The sequence below is a fragment of the Egretta garzetta genome, unplaced genomic scaffold (assembly GCF_000687185.1).
Source record: "Egretta garzetta isolate BGI_Z169 unplaced genomic scaffold, ASM68718v1 scaffold485, whole genome shotgun sequence".
In the NCBI taxonomy this organism is placed as follows: domain Eukaryota; kingdom Metazoa; phylum Chordata; class Aves; order Pelecaniformes; family Ardeidae; genus Egretta; species Egretta garzetta.
Window position 1 is genome coordinate 384,374 of NW_009259695.1, and position 21,986 is coordinate 406,359.

At 40.3% G+C, this 21,986-nt stretch overlaps 1 protein-coding gene across 3 annotated transcripts in view; it reads right to left on the reverse strand.

Annotated features, from left to right (window-relative positions):
• Nucleotides 1-2,614: 2,614 nt before the first annotated feature.
• PSMA3 (proteasome 20S subunit alpha 3) overlaps nt 2,615-21,986 on the reverse strand; it is a 23,128-nt gene continuing 3,756 nt past the window's right edge. Inside the window, exons 4-12 of one of the 3 annotated variants that reach the window (XR_004842019.1) lie at nt 21,492-21,565; nt 20,816-20,888; nt 19,786-19,851; nt 16,126-16,172; nt 13,689-13,756; nt 13,459-13,523; nt 12,792-12,883; nt 12,019-12,066; nt 2,615-8,164 (exon numbers count right to left, since the gene is read on the reverse strand). Coding sequence is in view for 2 of the 3 variants with exons in the window: in XM_009638898.2 (XP_009637193.1) it covers nt 12,839-12,883; nt 13,459-13,523; nt 13,689-13,756; nt 16,126-16,172; nt 19,786-19,851; nt 20,816-20,888; nt 21,492-21,565 (438 nt within the window). In the remaining variant the exon portion in view is untranslated. Of the gene's footprint in view, nt 8,181-12,018; nt 12,067-12,791; nt 12,884-13,458; nt 13,524-13,688; nt 13,757-16,125; nt 16,173-19,785; nt 19,852-20,815; nt 20,889-21,491; nt 21,566-21,986 lie in introns of all 3 variants that reach the window. The other 2 variants (XM_009638898.2, XM_035894339.1) reach the window with 2 other exon arrangements.

The window sequence follows — 21,986 nt, forward strand, 5'->3', positions numbered from 1 at the left end:
GGGCTTGCTGGGGGGCGGGGGGGGAGCGTAGGCTGGTCCGGTCCTTCTGTGCCTGTGGTGGATGCTCTCTGCAGGCGCAGCCTCGCAGGCCGGGATATCTGCGCCTGTCAAAGGTCCTCTAAGAAAATTTGGTCTTAGAACTAGCTTTGACACTACGAAGTAGGAGTTGCTAACGGAAGCCTGGAATAAAAATATCTATTTTTAACATTAGTTTCACACTTTGACTTCTTATGTAAAATGTGCTCCCTGATTGACTGTAATGCAGATCTGTTATTTTTCCACGAAGCATCTGTGTGACAGCGCCCTGTCAAAGGTCCTCTAAGAAAATTTGGTCTTAGAACTAGCTTTGACACTACGAAGTAGGAGTTGCTAACGGAAGCCTGGAATAAAAATATCTATTTTTAACATTAGTTTCACACTTTGACTTCTTATGTAAAATGTGCTCCCTGATTGACTGTAATGCAGATCTGTTATTTTTCCACGAAGCATCTGTGTGACAGCGCTCACTCTCAGCTACAAGACATCCCTTAGGCGTATCTAAAGCAACAGCAGAGGGACCCATCAATATAGTTAAGAGATCCATTGTGCTAATTTGACAGAAATGGATTGTTAGTTTAGGTGTAGTTCCCATGTAAATTCTGGTTTGAAGGTAGGTTTTGTAGGTTGTTTTTTTTTTTTTTTTAAATTAAATCTGATGCTTTGGAAAGCAGTAAGGAAAGGGACTGTTCTCTAAGGAGTTCAATGAGCAGTGGTGTGTGGCATAGATCAGCTCTGAAGGCTTAGTAAGCTGTAATGCACACAAGGCATGTTTAGAATTGACTGCAAGGAGTTGTCTAACATGGGGGAAGGGTAGCTCTAGAGTTCTGGTGCTTGGATCCGGGTTGTAAATGTAAAGATGCTTCAGGATGTATACAAAGTGTATAAAGGTTTGAGGCATTTCTTCTAGTGCTGAGGGAACCTTGATTCTGTGCTGTAGTTCCACTTCATGCAGTGGATAAACTGAAGAGCAAATTATTGTTTAGAATATATTAAATCTAACCCAAATGTTAACAAAAGTTCAAAAACTCACTTTGAATGTCAACTTCTGATTTCTCTCTGGAATGTATTGGCCAAATCGTGACTTAGACTGTGAGCTTTTTCTGAGGCACAACTTGTATCTCTGTACTAAGTATAGTACCATTCAATAAATAACAGTTTGTGGCAAAACTAATCAGTCTCGTTTCTGATTTCTAGCAGAAAGATCCTGTCCACCTGGATGTATCTGGTACAGCTGGCATGCTTAGGAAGTTCACGGCACATCGCCCATCTAGCTGTTGTGAGCAAAAGGACTCTATATAGCCAGTCAGCTGGAGAGGTGACTTGTTCTTTTATGGCATTTGAAGCACCTAAGAATGCCTAGCTAGGCAGCTCAACAAAGAGTGTAAACATTCTCACACAACTTAGGGATGATGTCTAGTGTAATGGAATGAAGAAGCTGTGCTCTTTGGCAACCCAGAGAAGGGGTCTAATTTTGATTTAAAATAACTTTTCATTGGAATATCAACTTCGGGACTCAGAGTTATGTGATGATACTGAAATTTTACATCCTAAATGTATGCCGGTGTTCACTAGCCCCGAGACTTCCAGATAGCTTGGCTATACTGGATCCTTGTAGCTATGCCGCATCCCCCAGTGTGATCCCTTATAGGGAAACAGTTGAAATGAGTGGAAGAAATGAGCAGTGGACTCTTCTGTCATGACGTGCTCTGTGAACTTTACACAGTTAACACTTCAGAAGCTCTAGAATGAGATAATTGTAGTAGGTCCTTTTAAGTATCTAATCTCTCTGTAAATAGACATGCTGTAAGGTAGAAAAATTTTTAACATCATTGTTCAAAGCAGCAGTACTTGTACTATGTGTGTACTTTGTTAGTACCAAAGGTCTTGTAGCTGCAGTACAAGAGCTTCACCTTGGGGATGTGTATCTTGGTCTTAGCTTGTGCAAATTAGCACAAGGCTTCTTAATTTACAGTTAACACAAAAGCATTGAGGCACTCTAAGCATGGCACTGGTCTCTGGTAATACGTCATTCTAGAGTTTAGGTGGTGGCTGTAAGTAAATTAGGAAAAATAATCCACTTTAAAATGTCTTTGGTGTATCAGTTGCAGAATGTATAGGAATTTTGCCCAAAGTCTTTCACAGATGTGGTACTCGATAGGAAAAGGCAAGTACAGAAATGTCTGTATCTTGTAGTATTCTCTATAAGAATAGCAGAGCAAGTAGCAGCCAAATAAAACTGCTGAGTGTATTGTGTGGCTTCCTTGAAGAGAGACAAAATAATGAGAAGAGAGACAAAATAATGAGAAGAGAGATTTCTGGGATAAGCAAGATGTTTTAATTGTGTTCCAGTAGTTGCATATGGCTGTTGACATACTGCATTTACACATAGATAAAAATGCGGAATATACATACAATCACAGCTAAAACATTCTAGAAATATTAAAAATACTCATTTTTCTTGTAACACTGAGCTGTTTTGTGTGTAATGAAATACTATGCTACTCTATGTCAGACTTTGCAGATGTTCAGGAGACTTTTAGCTTCTTTTATTTTTGTCTGAAGTGTTTAGTTCTGCTTTTTTTTTTTAATGCTCTTCCCCTTGGTGTTTCTATTCTGTAAGTAAATAGGCAACATTTTTTCCAGTGGTGGTTGAGCAAGCATCTGCCTTGCGGTTCAGAACCCCTGTCTGTGTGGAACTGCTGTATTTCTGTACAAACGAAGGTCAGATGCTTCCCACAAAGCTTTACTATCTAAGTGATTGCAAACTGTGCAGACAAGAGCGTGGTAAGAAGTTGTGTAGTACTTAGTGTGCAGGTATAAAGGAAGAAATCCCAACAAATGTTGAAGTTGACAACAGAAAAATTCAGTCAGTAAAATAGGTGCATTAGAAAAATTAAAGGTCAAACCTTCTTTCTTAGTCATGGAGAAAATTGTGCTTTACTGTTAACTATCAGCAGTTAAGTTCCTTCCTATTTATTATCGTATGTGAGTGAGTGAGAGAGAGAAAATGGGGAAAAAAAACCCCAAACAAAAATACTTGGTAATGCTAAATGTCTACTTACAGTTTCCCCAGCTCTGGCATGTTCCTGTCCCCATGTTGAGAAAAATGGATATTTAGTTATTCAAACATAACTGTGCATGCTGGTTTGCATCATTTCCTTGTGAGTGTTGATGCTGGAGAAGACACAAAGTTTAGTAACCCTTGGGAAGCCTGAAACAGTGCATTATATCCACTGAAGTTTAGTAGTGGCTTCTTGAATCTGGTATGGGTATGTTTTGAAGCAGTGCAGTATCTCTTCTGGATAGGAATAATCATGAAAATATTTACAACACAGAGTACTCTCTCGTAAATATTTGTGTGAGAAAAATCTCAGAATTTGGTTTCCTGTCAGCTCTGCAGCTAACAATAACACTCACTTTGTAGTTGCTTTTTTTTCCAGTAATGCTAATAAACTGATGTTATGTGCTCAGCCTGTCAGAGTAGCTCCTGTTAACGGCTTCAGAGATCTCCAGGGAGAAGTAGTCCTATTTCTACTGAATAAACGATGTCCAGACTTTGTTGTGCTTTGCGGCTGCAGATCTTAACTGCAATCCCATGTGTTGTAAAATGTGTGCAGAAACCAGTGATGCATTACCTGATGTGTGTTATTAGAAGCCCAGCACTGAGAGAAGAGGGATGAGTTCTCAACTGATGTAACTGCTGCTTTCATCCTAGCCTGTTAGCTGTGCGGGGGTGTTCTGGCATGTATCATGCAATCTTTTAATTCCAAACATAAAATGTTCCTTTTTTTAAGACTGATTTGGTAATCTTATGTTTGGACAGAGTAAGAGCTGTATTGTAAGAGACTATTTTTATTCTTTCTGGTATGTAATTTTCTATTACGATAGCTCGCATATTTGTATCAAATGTTAACATTAGCTAATTTAGCAACTATGGAAGAAGGGTGCCCGTTGCCAGGGTTTACTTAAGATTGGCTTCTAAAGCCAGTTTTTGCATGTTTTGGCATGTGCTATTCAATTATCCAAATATAGGTGTTTAATTTCTCTTCTGTTGCCTAGCAAAGGGATGCAAGATAGGGAATTTGATTACAAATCCCCTTAATTTCTTGTATTACTTCTAAGGACTACAGGTTCAAGTCAGTGACATCAGTGAGGCTATTACAGCTACGCTGGGGAAGTCGTGCAGTGTTGTGAAACAATAGCACACAGTCCTACAGAGAAGCTGGAGATTTACAGCAGCTTTAATTTAGATGTGGCAAAGGACTTCAGTTGTCGTCATCTGCAATCGAGTGATGAGTCTCTCTTTCAAAACCTGAAGTAGATGCTTGAAGTCAAACGCGAGTGTAGTTACTGTTCTGGGTAGTAATGTTACTCCACACGGCTGCCGAAGGAGAGCATCCTTACATATTTTTCAAAATAACAGTTTGTCTGTGAATGCCAGCTGTAAAGGCGAAGGATTAGATCTACCTGTTGTTCAGTGAGTAATCAAACCTTCTGTTTCAGGCTTTATGAATAACTTTTTTTTTGACAGGCACAGGACATAGTTAGCACTAGAAATGTATCTTATGCATGTGCACATATGGGCTGTGTCAGTGCATCCGCTATTCCAGTGTTGTAAAATTGAGGTTTTAAAACTCTCTGAACTTCTAAACTGGCTTCCAAATTACCTCTACAGCATGTGGCTTTTTTTCTCCTGGCTTCCGAGCTGTAGACATTATTACTGATGTGAACATTTTTATCTGTGGAAGTTTTGCTCTTTCGAGGTGAGAAGAGAGCGTTTTTCTACAGGATTAGGGGAGTGGTTTTCTGTGTAAATATAGTCAGTCAGCAGTCTACAGAGCAAATACAGTTTTAGTGTTCCTGAAATAAACTTAAGTTGGAAACATTTAAACTTGCATCTGAGTCTCTAAACTGTCTTTATTCTTCCGAAGAGTCAAATCTTGTTTATAAATACTACTGCTTGAGTAACCTCCCATCTAAATCAAACATACGGGGAGAAACCTGAATGCAAAACCCGTGTGCTTTTGGGAGTGGCAATTACATATTTCAGTGCTATGAAAACCAACAGGAGAAAGTCTTTAAAGTTTTAACGTTTACGTGAGGTTGCATGTTGTATTTGAAGAACCCTACTGCAATCTTTTGAATTAGTTAAGCTTCTGAAATAGAAGGCATTCCTCCTTAAATATTTAACTTCTGAGATCTACTTTAGAGCAATGCCATGGTCCCTTTTTCAGCCTTTTGTGACACCAAACTGGGAGTAAACATACCAAATGGGTGTCTAATGCCATCCATATCTCAGATGTAGATTGCTGCTGATGTTAGAGAGCTGAAATAGGTTGCTGTTTCACTTTGGCAAAGAGAACAAACCTTGGTTGGATTAATTTCTCAATACCTGTGCTAGTAGATTCAGGGTTGTCTTGTTTTTCAGTAGTTTTGAGTGATCTGTCACGGCCAGTCTGGAGTACAAATCTTCCTCATTTATGCTCCCTGTTCCTAGTTTATATCTTGGAAGGCTTCCCCTCCCATAAGACTTCTTGCTGCAGAAATAGCCGTGTTAAAAAAGTACAAGAAGGAAATAAAGCTCTTAAGAGCTATGTTCTCAAATACACAAGCTTTTTCACTTAGCCGCTGCTAAGTGGCTTATCAGTCTGGATTTTTACTCAAATATATCCATTGATACTTGCAGAGATGAAAAAAAAAGGTTTCTAACACTGATGGCGAGTCCTTGGAGGTGGTCCAAGTGTCACTCTCAAGCTTGTCAGCACTGACAAACTGTTGATTAAAATAACGGATCGTTACAGATGCAGGTCGCAGAGCAGTGTGATGTGACGGAATCAGGAGTGTGGATGCGTGGCTTTTACGTGTAACCAGTGTGTACGCAGCCTAGCACAAAGGAGCTTAGTGCTACTTCTGCAAAGCATGGTTGCTCCGTAAAAGCAAGCTTGTGAGGGCACTGGTTATGTGGCCTTTCTTCTAGGGCTTTTGCTTCTCCAAATTACTTTAACCACTTAGGGTTAACTTACTTTTCAGCCTCAGCTAACAAGACTGGTCAGTGTGGATTCTTTTCTAAAAGTATTAATGCCCTTAGTCTTTTGAATTAAGTGGTTTTAGCTATAAGTAGCTGCTGTTAGTGAGAATCTACAGTTTGGCCAGTGATTTACTTCTGAATTTTTTCCTACTTAGCCACCTTTTTCCAAAGATACTTTTTATTTGTCTGTATTGTTTGGAGGATATTATTACGGTAGCTAATTTACAGCTGGCCAGGGAGTTAGCTGACCAATCAACACTGTGTAATACACACTTAACCTGTGAATTAATTGCAAGACTATACTGTCTGCAGAAGGGTTGTGCCTTCAGGGATGTGCCTTCCTCTGCAGTGCTGCTGTGTAGTCTGTCAGCCCATTAGTTACACCAGTACAGCTGTAAACAGCACCACTGAAATGAGCTGTGTTGTGTGACATCCAGAACTCTGAAGGAACAAAATATCTGTCTTTTTGGAGAGTTTAATTATTCTGGATCAAGCAGCACAACGGGGGACAAACTGGTATGAGCGCAGAAACAAGCATTTGGCTGGGGGAAGTAGTTGCTTGTTAAACTGACTGACAGGAAAGACATTAAGCTACATTTTGATTCTGCCTCCTAAAACAGTATTTCAGATTTTTTTTTTCTGTTGCTGATGTATATAGAAAATTATTTGGGAAAAATAGTCTCTGGCGTGGTGTGCTTTGTAGAGTGGAAACACCTAGAATTAGAGCTGAAATGGAGGTTTATGTAAGCATTCTGTTAAAAGTCATCTAGCGCTTCCTCTGCTGCTCTTGACACCTGTTAATGCACTCTAATGTAATAGGTCTCTGTCCTTCCCTGAAATAATGCAAGTAGCAGATTCCTGCTTGTCTAAAAACCCTGCGAACAAGATAAATTTCACTTTCAAAAACTTGGGCATCACTTGGGTGGGTTTTTGGGTTTTGTGTATGTGTGTTTGGAATGTATCAGCTTACTGTAACTGAACCTACTATTAATCTGCTGAAACTGGTACCGTAATGAAATATTTTGGATATGCAGACAGTACATATATACCAAATTATATCTATCTTTATGCAGCAATAAAGCACCCCATGTTCTTTCTAAACCCTTACTTGGGTTGTCTTACCTAAAATGGTATTTTCAGTGGGTGGTTCTTATGCTCTCTTTAGGGGAGACTTCAGTTTTTCCTTTATCTGATTATATGCACGTTTGGACTATAAACTGTGTGATGCTGCTGCCTGCTTCATTCTAGCTGTCCATTTTTGGTTGGCACAGCAACTTGTAAGAACCATTTTTAAACAACTGTTCCGGAGTCCTTTAATAGCAATGTACCGAAGATGAAAGAGCTCTGCATGGTGGTTGCGTAGTCCATCTGGAAATACGAGACTTGGTTTGAGCCTGGTTGTAGATCCCATCTTCTCAAATGCCAGAATGTATTTACTGGACAAGCAGTAAGGCTACACTCTTAGCTCTTCTACCACCAGTTTTCTGCAACGCTGTATAATTAGCCATAATAGGTAGCAAGAGCTTTTATGATGGAAAGATACAAGCAGTTGGTGTCTCAAAATAGCTCTGGATTCTTCAGTAAAAGTAACTTCCTTGCTGCATGTAACCTGAAAAACTGGTGGGTGGAGGAAAAGCTAGTCCTTGTCTTACTGGCATACGCCACTGAAGGAAGAAAATGAAGGGGAGAGAACAGTCTCCATACTGTATTTCTGGTGCTATTACAGTCTCAAAATTTTTATGACAACTAATACTATTTTTCTCTTCAGGATCTTGAAACTCTGCACCGTATTTAAGGTCACGATTATCTTCCAGCTGATAAATGCTTAAGATGCATTGCTGAATTCACTGGTTTGCATTCCCTTCTGTAGTTACAGTTTTATCTTGAGGAAGAGACTTTCAAAACAGCGTATGTAGTTATTCTAAATCTTCCTTAAGGGTCACTCGCTCTATGTAGCCCGACAGCATCTCAAGCAGGATTGCGTCCCTCGGGACAGTCACGCTTCCAGCATGCGGAGCTCTTACCCTCAGGCCATCAAGCTCTTTTTGTCCATGAGAAGGAAGCAACAAATGACCTGGTGCTTGGCATGCTTCAGATCTGCATGAGACAAATTCTGTTCAAAACATTTCCTTTCTGAGCATAAGCACCAAATACAGATCACTAGTATTTCTTTTAGAGATGCCCTTATGGATATCTGCCATGCAGGAAATTTTATATATGGGTTACTTCAATGAGCTGTTCTTCTGTGAGCTTCTAACAGCTCAATCCTACCATAATTTCACCAGCAGTACTGGTCAGTTGTAATGAAGGTATTATCCAAACCAGTAATTTTTATGGCCATGTAAAGGTAGTATAAACAATTAAAATCAATTACTCCGATGCAATAGCCAAAGCTTGATTTTTGAACTCTGCAAATCCAGTTGCATATTCTAAAAACTGTCCTGGTGCAGCCATGTAGATGTATGTAAGTAAACCAGATACTAGAGCAATTTTTTTCTTCTTAATTTGTCATCTACAGTTCACCATAGTCCCCTTTTTAATTCTTTAACAAGGCTTCTGCGTGTGAACTTGCTGACTAAATAATTGTAACGGGGAATGTGACGCATCCAGTCCTATTAAATATCACAGTAGTGATTCATCAGGTGCTGAATAACACTCAGTGGATGGATGAGACTTAAAGGGAGAGGAAGCGTCTTACTGTACTTCCTGCTCTTGTGTCATTGTTGGTTCTACGTACTCTTAAAATACTCCTTGGTGGAGGGATGACTTTAAGCTAAGAGATGAGTCGGTCGATACAGCCTTACTTTCTGGTGTTCTGTTAAAGCCTGCGCTTTGGGTCTTAAGCAACAGCACATGCCATTAGAACTCTGAAGGTAAAATGTTTCAGCATGGCAAGAACTGCAGTTACACGTTCCAAGTGGGTATTTGACTTTCTGCTTTATTTTGTATTCCCATAAATGGCCAGTCTGGACTAAGTAGGTTACTTGTGGAGCCCGAAGCAAGAAGTCCTGCTTGGTGTGGGCTAATTACGCTTTTTCTGGTATCTTCAGAACCGAAACTTCCCAGAGCTTGGGCAGAAACAATCCAAGTGAGACTGTTAAGAATCACCTCTTGCTCAAGTCTCTGATTCAGAAACTTTTACCCTGCCCACTTGTTAGCCTTGCAATGCATTTTCACATTTCAGTGTTACACTGAAGTTCTCATTGACCATTGTCAAACCAATTATGAAAGCTAATTTTCATTTTACGGAAGGGGATCTAAGCCCTATTGTTGTGGGAAAGCGTGCTGCCCCTGCTGCTGAAGGCTGGTTCTGGGAGCCTTCGGAGGTCACTGTCACAGACCACTGCAGGTAGGTCCATCCTGTGGGCTTGCATATGTTGCAAGGAGCTCTGAATTGAGCGAGCCAGCCAGCTGGGCGGCCCGAGTCCCTTGGCATGTTAGGAGACTTGCTGCTCTCACAGTGAGCTTACTCAAAAGTAGTAGGATTTAAGTAGGAGCACATGCTAGCCTTTGTCTCGAGGAACATCTCTTCTGGAGCTTCAGCTCTGCAGACTCTGAGCGTACATGCTTTTTCCAGACATGCCTCACAGCTGAAGCTACAGGAGACTGGTGGAAGCTTTCAAATCTTTGGTTTAGCTACCCGATTGGCGGTTGTTCTCTTGGGCTTAAATTAAACTCTTCCCCTAGATACTGTTTAAGCCTGGAGGGTAAGACAGCATCTACAATGCAGCTAGACTTCACCCCCGCCCCCAGTCCTGTACTTAAAACAGAGCCTCTGCTAAAAGTAAGCTTTTTTGAGACTTAATATTATTTTCTCTTGTTCTGTAACAGATCTAGTCCTCACTTTAATAATCTCAGATCCAGCTTGAGTCCTTCTGGAGCTTAGTGTGCACCAAGTGATTTCCCTCAGACAGCTCTATATATTTAAAAAAACCCCACATGGTCTTCAACATTTAATCAAAGTTTAATGATGCTATGCTGCCCCCCTACATTTTTAAAGTCTTTATGTGGTCAGTGTTGCCGTGAGTAGCCACTTCCTTCTTCTGGAAAATTTCTTCCTGTGCTCAACTTCCACTGACACAGCAACAAGTAAATACTAATTCTCAGTAGCAAAATTCATTAAAGTTGGCATTTAGCTTATCAGGTGTGGACTGTATTAGTGAAACATTACGATGGCTGCTGCACAACTGTGTAATTAAGCATTCTTAAGTAACTAGCTTCAAATTAGTAAGGAAGTTACTTGTTAAATGCAGTGTGGTTGTCTCATTGGTTATCCCAGTTGGAACTGCAGCTAGGTTAAGGCTACAAAAATAGCTGTAATGGGGAGTTTGCAGCAGTATTTTTTTCTGCTGAAATGAGTCCTTCTGGACTAGAACTCTAATATCCCTTGGGCCTTATTGTTAAAAAGTAGCAATGCTTAATTTCAGATCAAATAAAGCTAGCAGGCTTCTCTGTTTCTACAGTTACAGGATACTTAATACTAAAATAGCTTTTTTCCTTCTTGACACACACATACACACATCTCCCCCCCCCAATAAATGTAAATATTTTTTCCCCACCTTCTAATGCTCACTTTTTTCCTCTTTCCCCATCTGCAGTCAACAGAAATAGAAGTAGTTGATTTTTTTTTTTTCCCCTTATCATAGATAAAGCTCAATTCTCATGAACAGGTTGAGCCTATGCTCTGATAACTTAGTGATTTAATTTGGAAGAGAACCTGACAGCAATGATCACCTTGGTATTGTTTAACTCAACATTGCCATGACAGGCAAGGCTGCTGTGCAGCACTTCGTATGTACTGCTATCCACTGCAAAAGGCACATGCTCTTGAATTGAATTCTCATTGGGCTTTACTATATAGACAGCCTTCCACAACAAGCAAAAAACCAGAGCCATGGTTCTTCAGAGCTTTTTAGATAGCTACTTACTAGAGAGCATGGCAGCTTGGAAATTCTGAATAAGCAAGTAGGCAGTCTCTTCCTACCTATACCTTTTCACATACTGTAGAACATCTTCCTTCCACTTTATCTTGTAAATACACAGAACTGATCCTGCTCTTCTCACTTAGCCCTGAAACCTGACTCGCAGAACTGCTGTTACACTCCCTGTCCCCAATTCTGAATGGCTGTCACTGGAAGGAGTGGATGGATGTGTGTAACGATGTGTAAGGAGGGCTCTTAACTTCCATTTAGCAGTGAGTCAGCAACACTGTAGGTATAGAATAAAGCCAAAGTGAAGAAAATAGGGTCATTCTGCTGTCATACACAGTGAGTGGAAGATCGGCTCTCAGCTAATGCTTTAGAGTGCTGATCAGAGTTTCCTGGCTGGCACTTGCTAATGAATCCAACAGCTGAATTAGCAGTAAACTTCAGTAGTAAATTCAGTTTGGAGAAACACAACACAGAGCTGAAGGCTGACACGGTGTAACAGCTATACTGTTGCCTCAGGAAGAGACACCAAAGGAGGCTGTCTGTCATGGTCATGATTAATGACATTCAGGCAGGCCTGATCAGGTGTTCTGGCAGCCTTGGAAAGCTATGCCTAGCTGGAGAGGCAAGAGTTTGGGTAGCTTGACTGGGTCTAGCTATGGCTTCAGCCCAGGACAGTCATGAAGGATTTGTCAAACCTGACCCATCTCTCTCTATTGACTTTTTCCCTGGCCACAAAAAGGAAATAGAACCTGAATCTTGTAATCCCATTAGAAGAGAGACCCTAGGCAGCCAGGTGTTTTTCAAAAGGAAAAGAAACTATATTAAAAAATAAACCTGTAAGGGAAAGCTTTTGTTTTAAGGGCTGGTGATTATTAGTGTGTAGTACTAAAACTGAGGAGTTTGATTCATTAGAAAACTATGCATTTTAGATTAAGATGACCATTAAAATTTTAACTACATGTACAAACATGACTTCAATTTTAACTGAGATTTAAGGTGGTGAACTGAGCAGTTTGTTACCTTGCCTTTCAGGACTTTGAAGTGACTAGAATAGACAGTCTTTTTTTTCTAGAAGTTGGGAAAGAAAGCAGGAAAACTTGTTTTCAACTTCTGGGAAGGTCAACAATTGATAAAGCCAATTCAGAAGTGATTTAAGAAATTACAGCTGAATGAAGCTGTTTAAAAATAGTTTAACTCCTCAAGCATTAATTCCAGTTACATTGCTTAATAGATCTCTCAGCTTTAGAACTTAAACACAAGCACTATTTTAAATTTAATTACTTTTTAATTTTTCCTACTCTTCAAATAAGCCTAGGCTTAATATTTCATTTTAAAACTCCTTTTCCTGAACTCTCACTTGTTATGTAGGCTGTTTGGAGTGGTCAGCTGCGCACATCACCTTAGCCTGTATCCAGCTGTTCTAGTTAGGTGTGTGCTCATCTCTTCTGCCAAGAGCAATCACAGACTGTGGCTCTGAATGAATGTCAAATCATGATACTGGTTAATCAAGGAATAACCAAGTACTAGTTTTTAATCTTAAGCTAGGCAGTATAAATTGTTTTTCTGTACCTAGCCTGGCTCAAATAGAGTGCTGCAGTAAGAGGAAGCAACACCAGCCTGATAATACCTTTCCTTCTTAATGGCTGTTTTGATCCAGGTGATGCTGGCCTCTACTCTTTTGAAATAAAAGCTAACAGACAGTAAAATGGAAAATTTATTAGTGCAAGTTGGTCACTTGGTTTCTTCCAACAAGTACATAATAGCATCCCATGCTTAATACATTATAAACAAACCTGTTCTAAGTTAAGAAAAGTTGAACTTGTCTTGAAGTAACAATGTGTTACATATTGTCATCGTCTGATTCATCTTCCTCTTTCAAAGATTCCTGTTTTAAAAAAAAAAAGTTTAATTAAAAAATAGTTTTAACAGTTGTTTTATAATTTGGCCTATAATAAGCAAAATGAGTTTTGCTGTAGCTTCATGATCCTCTCCACCTGTCCAAAGCCTTGCATTCAGCAGGCTAGTTCCTATCTTTAGGAAGCAATACGGAGCAACATCATTACTTTTAGAACAAAAGCCAAGCTGTTGAATGCTGGAAGCCCAGCTTCCTCCAGCTGGTTGTCTTTAAGAACAGTTCTAGGCAACATGACTTACTACCTCTCCTGCTCACTTACACTATTGTTGGAGAGTTCATACATCTCCTTTACAAGGAGAAACACACCACCTCTGCAAGCCTGCTGAATTACACTGGGTTTGAAAGTAAGAACTATCCCTGGATTACACTGAAAACTTCACGGTTCTCCCTTCAGAATAACATCAGCCAACCCTGAGGGGATGTGTGGGGTAACTATACGTTCTCCAGCCATCATGACAGGAGAAGCCCAACCTTCAGTTAGCTCCTTCTACTCCAGACTCATTTGTCAAGTGAAGCATAGAGATGACACTGAAGTTAGACCTTACCTTGGCGTATTTTTCTGCTTCTTCCCTGATGTCTTTGGGAACAATTTCATGTTTTCCATTGGTTACTGACAATAAAAAGAGCACAACTTAAGTAGAATTCACACAAAGATCTTGACATACAGAGAGAACTCAAAATTTTTTTTTTTAAAAAAAACGAAAGTTTTTTTACTTTAGTTACAGAAAGTTACAAGTTTTCTATAGTGTTTATAAAAATTACAGAAATGCATTACTTTCTCCAACCCAGCTGAGTTCCAGCTCAAAAGCTTTATCCTTTACTTCATCGTGAACTATGTAGATTCTGGAAGGAACAGACAAAGTACAGGTTAGAACAGATTGATCAGTTGGCTAAATATACTTTCTTCCTTTCACAAATTTCTGCTGAAGTACTCTTTTTAGGGTTAATAGAAGTTCTCCCCATGCTTTCTCCTCTGTCCTCCCTTCCCCCCGCAAAAAACATCATCAGAGAATTTTCCAGGCTTAATTGCTAGTGTAACAATACAGTACATTATTACAGCTAAGATGCATGTTGAGATGTTGAAGTTATCATCGTTGGAATAAACATTAAGATTCAAATACTGCAGAACCAAGGCTACGTCACCTGCCTGCTCCTGCTGGATTAGTTATAATACAGTTAGGAGTGTCTGGTATTTCCCCTGTAAATCTTATTTCAGTTTACACTTAAGACTAAATCCCAACATCGTAGTATGTTGTGTCTAATTAGAAGCCATACATTGATCTCCATATAGACTGCCATGCTTATGGCAAACACAACAGTAAGCAGAATTTAAACTACAAGTGGTATTACAGCACACCCAGTACCATCCAGACTAGTAAAATCACTCCTCAGTCTGTGGGATAAAAATGTTGCACTCTAATAGCAATATTGGTTTGACTGCATCACGGTATTCAGTCCTCAGTGGCAGAACATGTGAGTGAACTGTAACAGCCCCGAGCTGAGACATACACTCAGCACAACAGCAGAGCTTACAGTAACCTAGGGTTTCACTTGTTGAGAAGGCTGTATTCTTTAGTTAGTTTCAGAAAACATTAATAAGTCAAAAGCTGAAAAATACCAGCTATTTCTGTCCAGCACAGAACACTGGGAGACAGCGGAGGAAGGAAGAATACCTTCAGCACCACACTAAGTACTTCCAATTAAAGTCAGAGAAAAGTGTGGTGGAACAAATACAAAGAACAACGTTAACGCTGGTGTCCAGGGAAAGTATCACTGTATGCTTGTGTTCTTCTGACGCCCTTCTGTCACTGTTGGACTGGACCTGATCATTGCCTAAGATGATCTGAAGGCCTTTCCTAGGTGTTCGGTTGGTTACAAGTCTTTTCATTACAAGCTCTTAAAGAAATCATTCTTCTAGGCTCTGGCTAGTATTTCAGGGTTAAAACAAATGATTAAAATCTTTGCTATCTTGCTAAATGCTACTGAGGGGCTGAAAAACAGAACTCTGTCTAGAGCTGCTGTTAAGTTTTCAGCTGAGGCAGAATTAAAGAACAGAAGTCTTTTCACTACTTGAAAATCCATGCTATTTTAGAACCACTCTGAAGTCCCTGCTAGGTTTTAAAGAACAGAGATCCCACAAATTCTTTCCTCTAGCTGCTGCCATGACAGCCTCAGACACAAACTCTGAAGTAAGCTCACATGCTGCAACACCAATGATAGAGGCATATTTATTACGTCTTTATAAGCTTCAAAGCAATGGTCATAAAATGCTGGAGATTACAGTTTTGTTTTGCAGCTGCAGATTATTAAATTTGTGACAAGTGCAGGACATGTCCCTGAAGCATTAAAATTAAGCGTTGTGGATACCTGAAAGGGCATTTGTTTGAAGAGATACTAATTCACAAAGTAATTTCAAGATAGTTTTACCACTGGCCAGTTCATGCTCTACCTAGCAGAAAGTTGTCTCTCCTCCTGGTATCTTTTTTCCCCTCGCTAGTACGTGACTTACTGAATGGTCCCTTTTTTCCCCTGTGAATGTGCTATCCTCACATAGAGTTTGTGGGATGGCATTAGTGACTGCAGGCGATTCTATCACCAAGATGATGTCCTAAATTGCATCAGTAAATAGCAAACAAAGTATTTCCAGTCTTTTCATGTGGTATCGAGCTTTATCATTTAAATGAGACCAGCTATACCCTATATACACCTTTAAACAAGGAGTTATACTTTGCTTCTTCCCTAAGCATTTGAGTCTGACCCAGCACTCCTACTTGCCTGAAAAACAGAGACCTCAGCTTCATTTCTGGACCACTGAAAGCAGTCTGAAGCATCAGTTCATTGTTCCAGCTGTGTAACAACGCATTTCTTCAGACTCAGGACGCTGAGGAGTTTCCCCTAACTGTCACCTGCTTTATATATTTTAAAGCCAGTGACTATATTCCACTGCTGCTACAAGTTGCACCTATAAAATGCAGCATGCCAAAGGCATACTTTTTACATCCTTCAGCATGTTTCAGTACCAAGTAGCATATCCCACCTCACAAGAAGAGAAAAAAAAAAATTAATAGAAGATACTAGAGTCAGCACAAGCACTTATCTAGTAGAAATGAAACCTGGTACCCAATTTAAAATGAATAGTTTCAGTGTGAAACCATGGCAAGCTCACCGGGTACAGATTTTTGTTGAGTAGGAAAAACAGGTTGGAGACTTACATTTTTGCAACCTCTTTAACAACATCACGGCAGGTCATTTCCTTCATCTGTAGACAAAAAATACACAGCTTAAGAGAATATACTATTTTCCATTTCCACAAGGCCAGAACATGAGTGGCTGCACGCATGCCTACTTACTCTTACTCTGAAGAGCTTACTCTTCAGCAGTGATAAAAGTGACAAGAAGTTAAGACTGGAACCAAATTTACTCTCTACGATCAGTCTTTCCGCCTGCTATATGCAAGTCATTCTTCCAGTGAAGAATTTTACAGCTGAAAGATTCTATGAAAAACCCTGTTACGTGGCAACTTCCCCGGTTTGAAGCACTCGTCAGCTGGACGCTTAGAAGCTGAACAGATAACCTTAGCATCGCAGAAGCTCGACTTGTTCTTAGACACTTTATGATCAACTGACATAAAGTAACCACATGTATGGTACAGGGGAGGCACCATATTTTCATGTATAATATTCACGTACTTTCTAGGTAGTATAGCAATGCTTTCGGTCTTACCAACGTTTATATTCAAGCAATTTTGACTTTTAAGTAATGCCCTAAGAGGAGAATATTGTGCCAGTGTTAACAACCAACCGCATGCCTGAGCAAGGTATCAGCATCTCATTTTATGTTTTCTCACCACTATGTCACGGTCTCTGACAGTTTCACAGTTAATCAAAACAAAGCCTGTGCCAATTTCCATGAGGTAATAAACTTATGTTTTGTAGGTCAAATCTCTTGCCAGTTAACTCTTCTGCACAACAAAGCAGTAATATAGTCCACTATATTTCATTAATGCAGGGTTGAAACGATTAGCCTCATTTCCCTTCTCAAGGTTTCATTTGCACAAACCAGACAGACGTCACCTTCCATAGTGCTGCACTCACAGGAACACTCCTGTCATTCGCTGGGACTAACGGGCCACTGGACACAAAATACAGTCCCATACCTCACACATCTTACTGACGCTGCCCCTAGCATAAAGTGATTCTCAAGTTCAAAATCACTTCTTCCTTCCCTTCCCCATTATTGACGCTGAGCTCAGAATGCAACACATTAATTACATCTATTTGACCATCTCTGTCCGATTCTCACAGTGTTTTCAAAACTGCAGCACGGAAGCTATTTTTAAGACATTAATAAAGGAATTAAGATGACAACAGTCCTTTGTTCACGTCGAGTGCCCCAGCACTTTCTGGAGTGACACACGCACACCCACGGAAGCAACGGGCCACAGGAGAAATGCCCACGCCTGGTTAGGCACACACCATCACAGTCCCACCACAAGAAGTTTCCTAAACAGAGACAGACCCACAGCCCCAGCCCTTGCATTTGTAAACCTTGATCCCTAAGACACACAGCACTGGCTGCTGTGTACAAATATAACTGTGTCACACAAACATTTAAATTATTAGGTGTATTTATGCGTATAAAGTTAGTAGTGAAAAAGGAACACCCAAAGGTCTGCTACTATCACGCATATTTTACAAGAGTGAAAACGGAAGTAAATTTTTTGCCATTATCCTTTTCCCATCCCAGGTGTGTTAATTCTGCAAACAGTAAGAGTAAACACTGTAGGAGTTTATCACAGGAGTTAATTACGATTATGTCCATATATCAAAATGCTGTACATAGCATCGGAGCTGCACGAGAAGCACTGTAGAAGAGACCACAAGATTCAAGTCCTCTCCACACAACTACAAGTTCTCCCACAGCTGAAGATATCAGACATTTGCATAAGATGCGACAGATCCGATCAATGCAGTGTCTTCTGCTTGTGCCCTCAGCTAGACAGGAGGGTTTCGCATACTACATCCCCTCCCCAATATAGAATCTGCTCTGCAGTACCCATAAGATGCGTTTAAAGTTTTGACTACCTGCTTGCCTCTTACTTTCCACCTGTAGTCGTCTCTTCCACAGGAACAAATCTTAGCTGACAGGCTACTGTAGCCAGTGTCACCCCACACCAGCTTTTCTGTCTTCTTCCCATTTTCAGTTTTGACAAACTTAATCTCATCAAAATTAACTCTGACCTGGAAACCCGCCCAGTCTACAGTTAACAAAAAGCATCGGCATGCAAGACTGGGCTTGCTCCACATTGCTGTGACAAGATCATACGCATTACTGAAGACATTCTGCAAACAAGCCTTTAAATAAATAAATGCAGTTAGGCCATATGGCACACCGCTGTTCCCACATAGTAAATTTTACAGGCTCTACTGTAAAGTTCAAGCAATGCACATGCTTCTTAGTTGTACAAAAACTCAGTCAATAAAACAGAAGTTTTGAAAATCCTAGGACGGCAAAGAAAATTCATTTTTTTGGGGGCCATATTATATGTTACCCAACATATCGTTATCTTTCTGTGAATCTGCACACATGGAAGTTGCAATTATGATTTCCCAGATGCCACAATTCCAGTATCAAGATCAGATGATTTTGTAGGCTTCTGACCTTTAATTTGGTGTTCAAGCATCTGACCAGACTCAAGGCTGAACAAAGCAAGTCTGGAACACTGCAATTTTTCCTGTAATTGTTCAGTTATGATGCTACAGCACCATACACAGACTATTCTTAAGTATAACCACCATATGAACTCTGAACCGTTCCATGAGCAGCTGTGATGCACGCCTGCAGATCAAAACTACAAATAAGATGCAAGCAGAGTATAAAGCAAAAATTAGGTGAGACAGATCAGGAGTAGGATTTTGTCCCCCCTTAATTGTCTCCAACTCCAAGGGTGTCAGATATTGGAACGCAAGAGGAGGACAGAAGTCTTTTAGGATTCTAACATAGCTCTAAGTCAGCTTAAGGCACGCATCGGTACACTTCAGTAGTCTTCCCTCCACAGACTCGTTTTACACAGCCAGCTGCTTGCACGCTCATTCAAGAAGGCTACGAAACAACTTCCCAGTGTGCACTCACAGAACCTCCTTGAACATTTGAGAAGTTACAGTATTGTGCCAAGTGGAAATGCTGAACAGAAACAGCTCTTTTTGGTATCGGTGATGGTGTGCCATACAGTTGTACTCTTCCTAGTGTTCACAGCACTGAAGTCCTTTTCATCAGGCATGTAAAGATGTTTTGAAAGGTGTATTACAGTCAGCAACAACAGGCTCCTTGGGCACATCTTTTGTAAAAAGGCAGTAACTCAACACTAGCCAGCTGGGAAACACTGTCTTACCTGGCAAGGATTTTATTTTTCTCCAATATATTTTCAGAGTCATAATATTCCAGCATTCAGTATTCTGTCTGTAGTTCCACTCATTGCCCTTAACAAGACCAGCTTTTTTCAACTTTTTAAACAAAAGGATCATCTGAAACTTTTGGAAAAAAATAGACTTACCACCCTGTACAATGCTGCCCTAAGGTTTTCATTCACAACTAAAAACTTCCATATTCACTCAATTACTTTGCTTGCTGGCGTGATGCATGGGAGCGTGTGTTTACGCTTCCTGTTTGAAGCATGTACACGCCCTATGGACTACCCATTGCCCAGGGGCAAGGCTTGAGAAATACTGCTATTACAGAGGCTAAAACATCTCCTGGAACATACAAGGAAATATTCCATCTGCTTCTCTTGTATTTTATATATTTTAGGCATCCAAAAATGTAAGCTAGGAACATTTGTCTTGAAACAGCACACCAAAACTGTAACATCATACCTGAAGTTTTTCTATCTCTGTTTTTGCAGCCTGCCTGGCTTTACCGATGGCACACCCCCAATAACCCTAAAAAAAAAAAAGAAAAAGAAAAATATGCACATTTCATTAAATACTAAGCCCTCTACAGTTCTTACTGTCACTTAGCATATGAGGAGGGGGGTTGTCATACAATGAGAGGCTAATATACAGTAAGCCGTGGCATCTTCTCTCACGGCACATTCCCCAGTTGTTGACTGGAACCCAATTACTAGATTAAGTACTACCACTCTTGATAGAAAACAGAAGAGCTCAGTAGTTCCTGGACAGAAATGTATCTGCTCAATTTCTTGCGGTAGATTGGCGCTTTTTTTTTTATTGTTATTACAGTAAACGGAAGAGCAAACTAGAATTAGGGAAGTTCTACAGGATCAAAACAAACCAAACCCACCTACCATGAAAGCCTACTGAAGTAGAAGCAAATTAAGCACTTCTATATTTCCCTCAACAGCTGTGGTATTGGATACACTGAAAGAAAATCTTAAAATCGGAGCAGTATGAGCGTGTATCATCCTGTGTGTCACACACAGCAGAAGAGGCAGGACTAAAAACATTTAAAAAAAGCATCCATTTTGATTTGACTTGCTGTCAGCAGCCAGTGTCAGAGTAGCAGCCCTCTCTCATCTGAAGCTTTATTTCACCCGAAATACTTTGTGGATGGGACATCACTACAATATGCCCTTTTGGGGCAGCACATGGGATGCTTCACTGGATATAGCCAGGTGGAAAGAAATCCCAGATTTTGGAGAGACAAGCTTTAAAACTACTTTCATGGAGACTGTACTCATAAGAAACACACAGCGTGTGTTTAACAAGGACGTGCAAATGAGCAACAACCAGCAATGTTCATTTAAGCAGTGATTTGCCAGAGATCTTCCCGGGCAAAAAGAGAAAAAATTAACAGCTCTTTTGGAATGGCACTTCCTGTTTTCCTAACTAGGAACTTTAAAAAGAAGAACTTGAGCCAAGATGGAAATATTTTTGACACACTCACGTATGAAACTCCTGATGGATCAATCATGTATAGTTGTGCACCATCATCATCATCATAGGACCCCAGCATGAAACTGGAGGGGAAGAGTGAGATTAGAAACATTTCCTCCACGCACCCACACAGAATTACAGAGACTACACCAAGTCAGGTTTCCTACATTCTTCTTGGAGCAAAACTCCTCCTATCCTGCTACATTCTGTTAAGCAATCTGGCTGAACAGTTTAGTGCTTCCATGACAGCCCAGCACCTGCAAGTTGCCAGAAACATTTTAGTTATCTGTAACTAAACAGCAGATCTCAGTTTATCACTCCCTTTGTACTAGAACTGTGTACCAGTTGTAACCTACTCTTTGGGTATCAGGGCAGGATGACTGCAGAGGGAAGTTCTGCTTTTGTCACAGACTTAATAGCATCAACTCTTCAAGTTTAAAATTCAGGGTCAAACTGGCAAACTATGTAGAAGCTTAGCATAATGTTATGCAAATCTGAATTCTTCACCTAAGGTTTCACACACACACACAAAAAGAAACGGGAAGGGAATCTGTTTATGAGACGAATTGTAGGTTACTAATTCCAAGTTAAAAAAAAAAAACAACAAAGACCTTAGACAATCTAAATGGTTCCAGCAATTGTGAAACAAAAGATCCTTACAAACAGTATACGTTTGAAAGGCTTACCTGCAACCAAAAGGTCTGACAGCACTGTATAGTGTGTATGCATGCACATACATAGCCACTCTGTCTGCAAGATGCTAACCAGAAAAAGAAAAAAAACAAAAAAACCAAACCTTTATTTACAGAAACAAGTAAACCTCAAGTCATAAAATTTAATTCTCTGTGTCATAGAATCATTTAGGTTGCAAAAGACCATTAAGATCATCAAGCCCAACTGCCAAGCCCACCACTAAACCATGTCCCCAAGCACCACATCTACACAACTTTTAAACCCCTCCAGGGATGGGGACTCACCCACTGCCCCGGGCAGCCCCTTCCAGTGCTTGACAACCCTTTCGGTGAACAAATTTTTCCTATGTCCAACCTAAACCTGCCCTGGATCAACTTGAGACCGTTTCCTGGGAGCAGAGACCAACACCCTCCTCCCGTCCCCCCTCCTGTCAGGCAGTTGTAGGGAGTGTAAGGGCTCCCCTCAGCCTCCTCTTCTCCAGGCTGAAC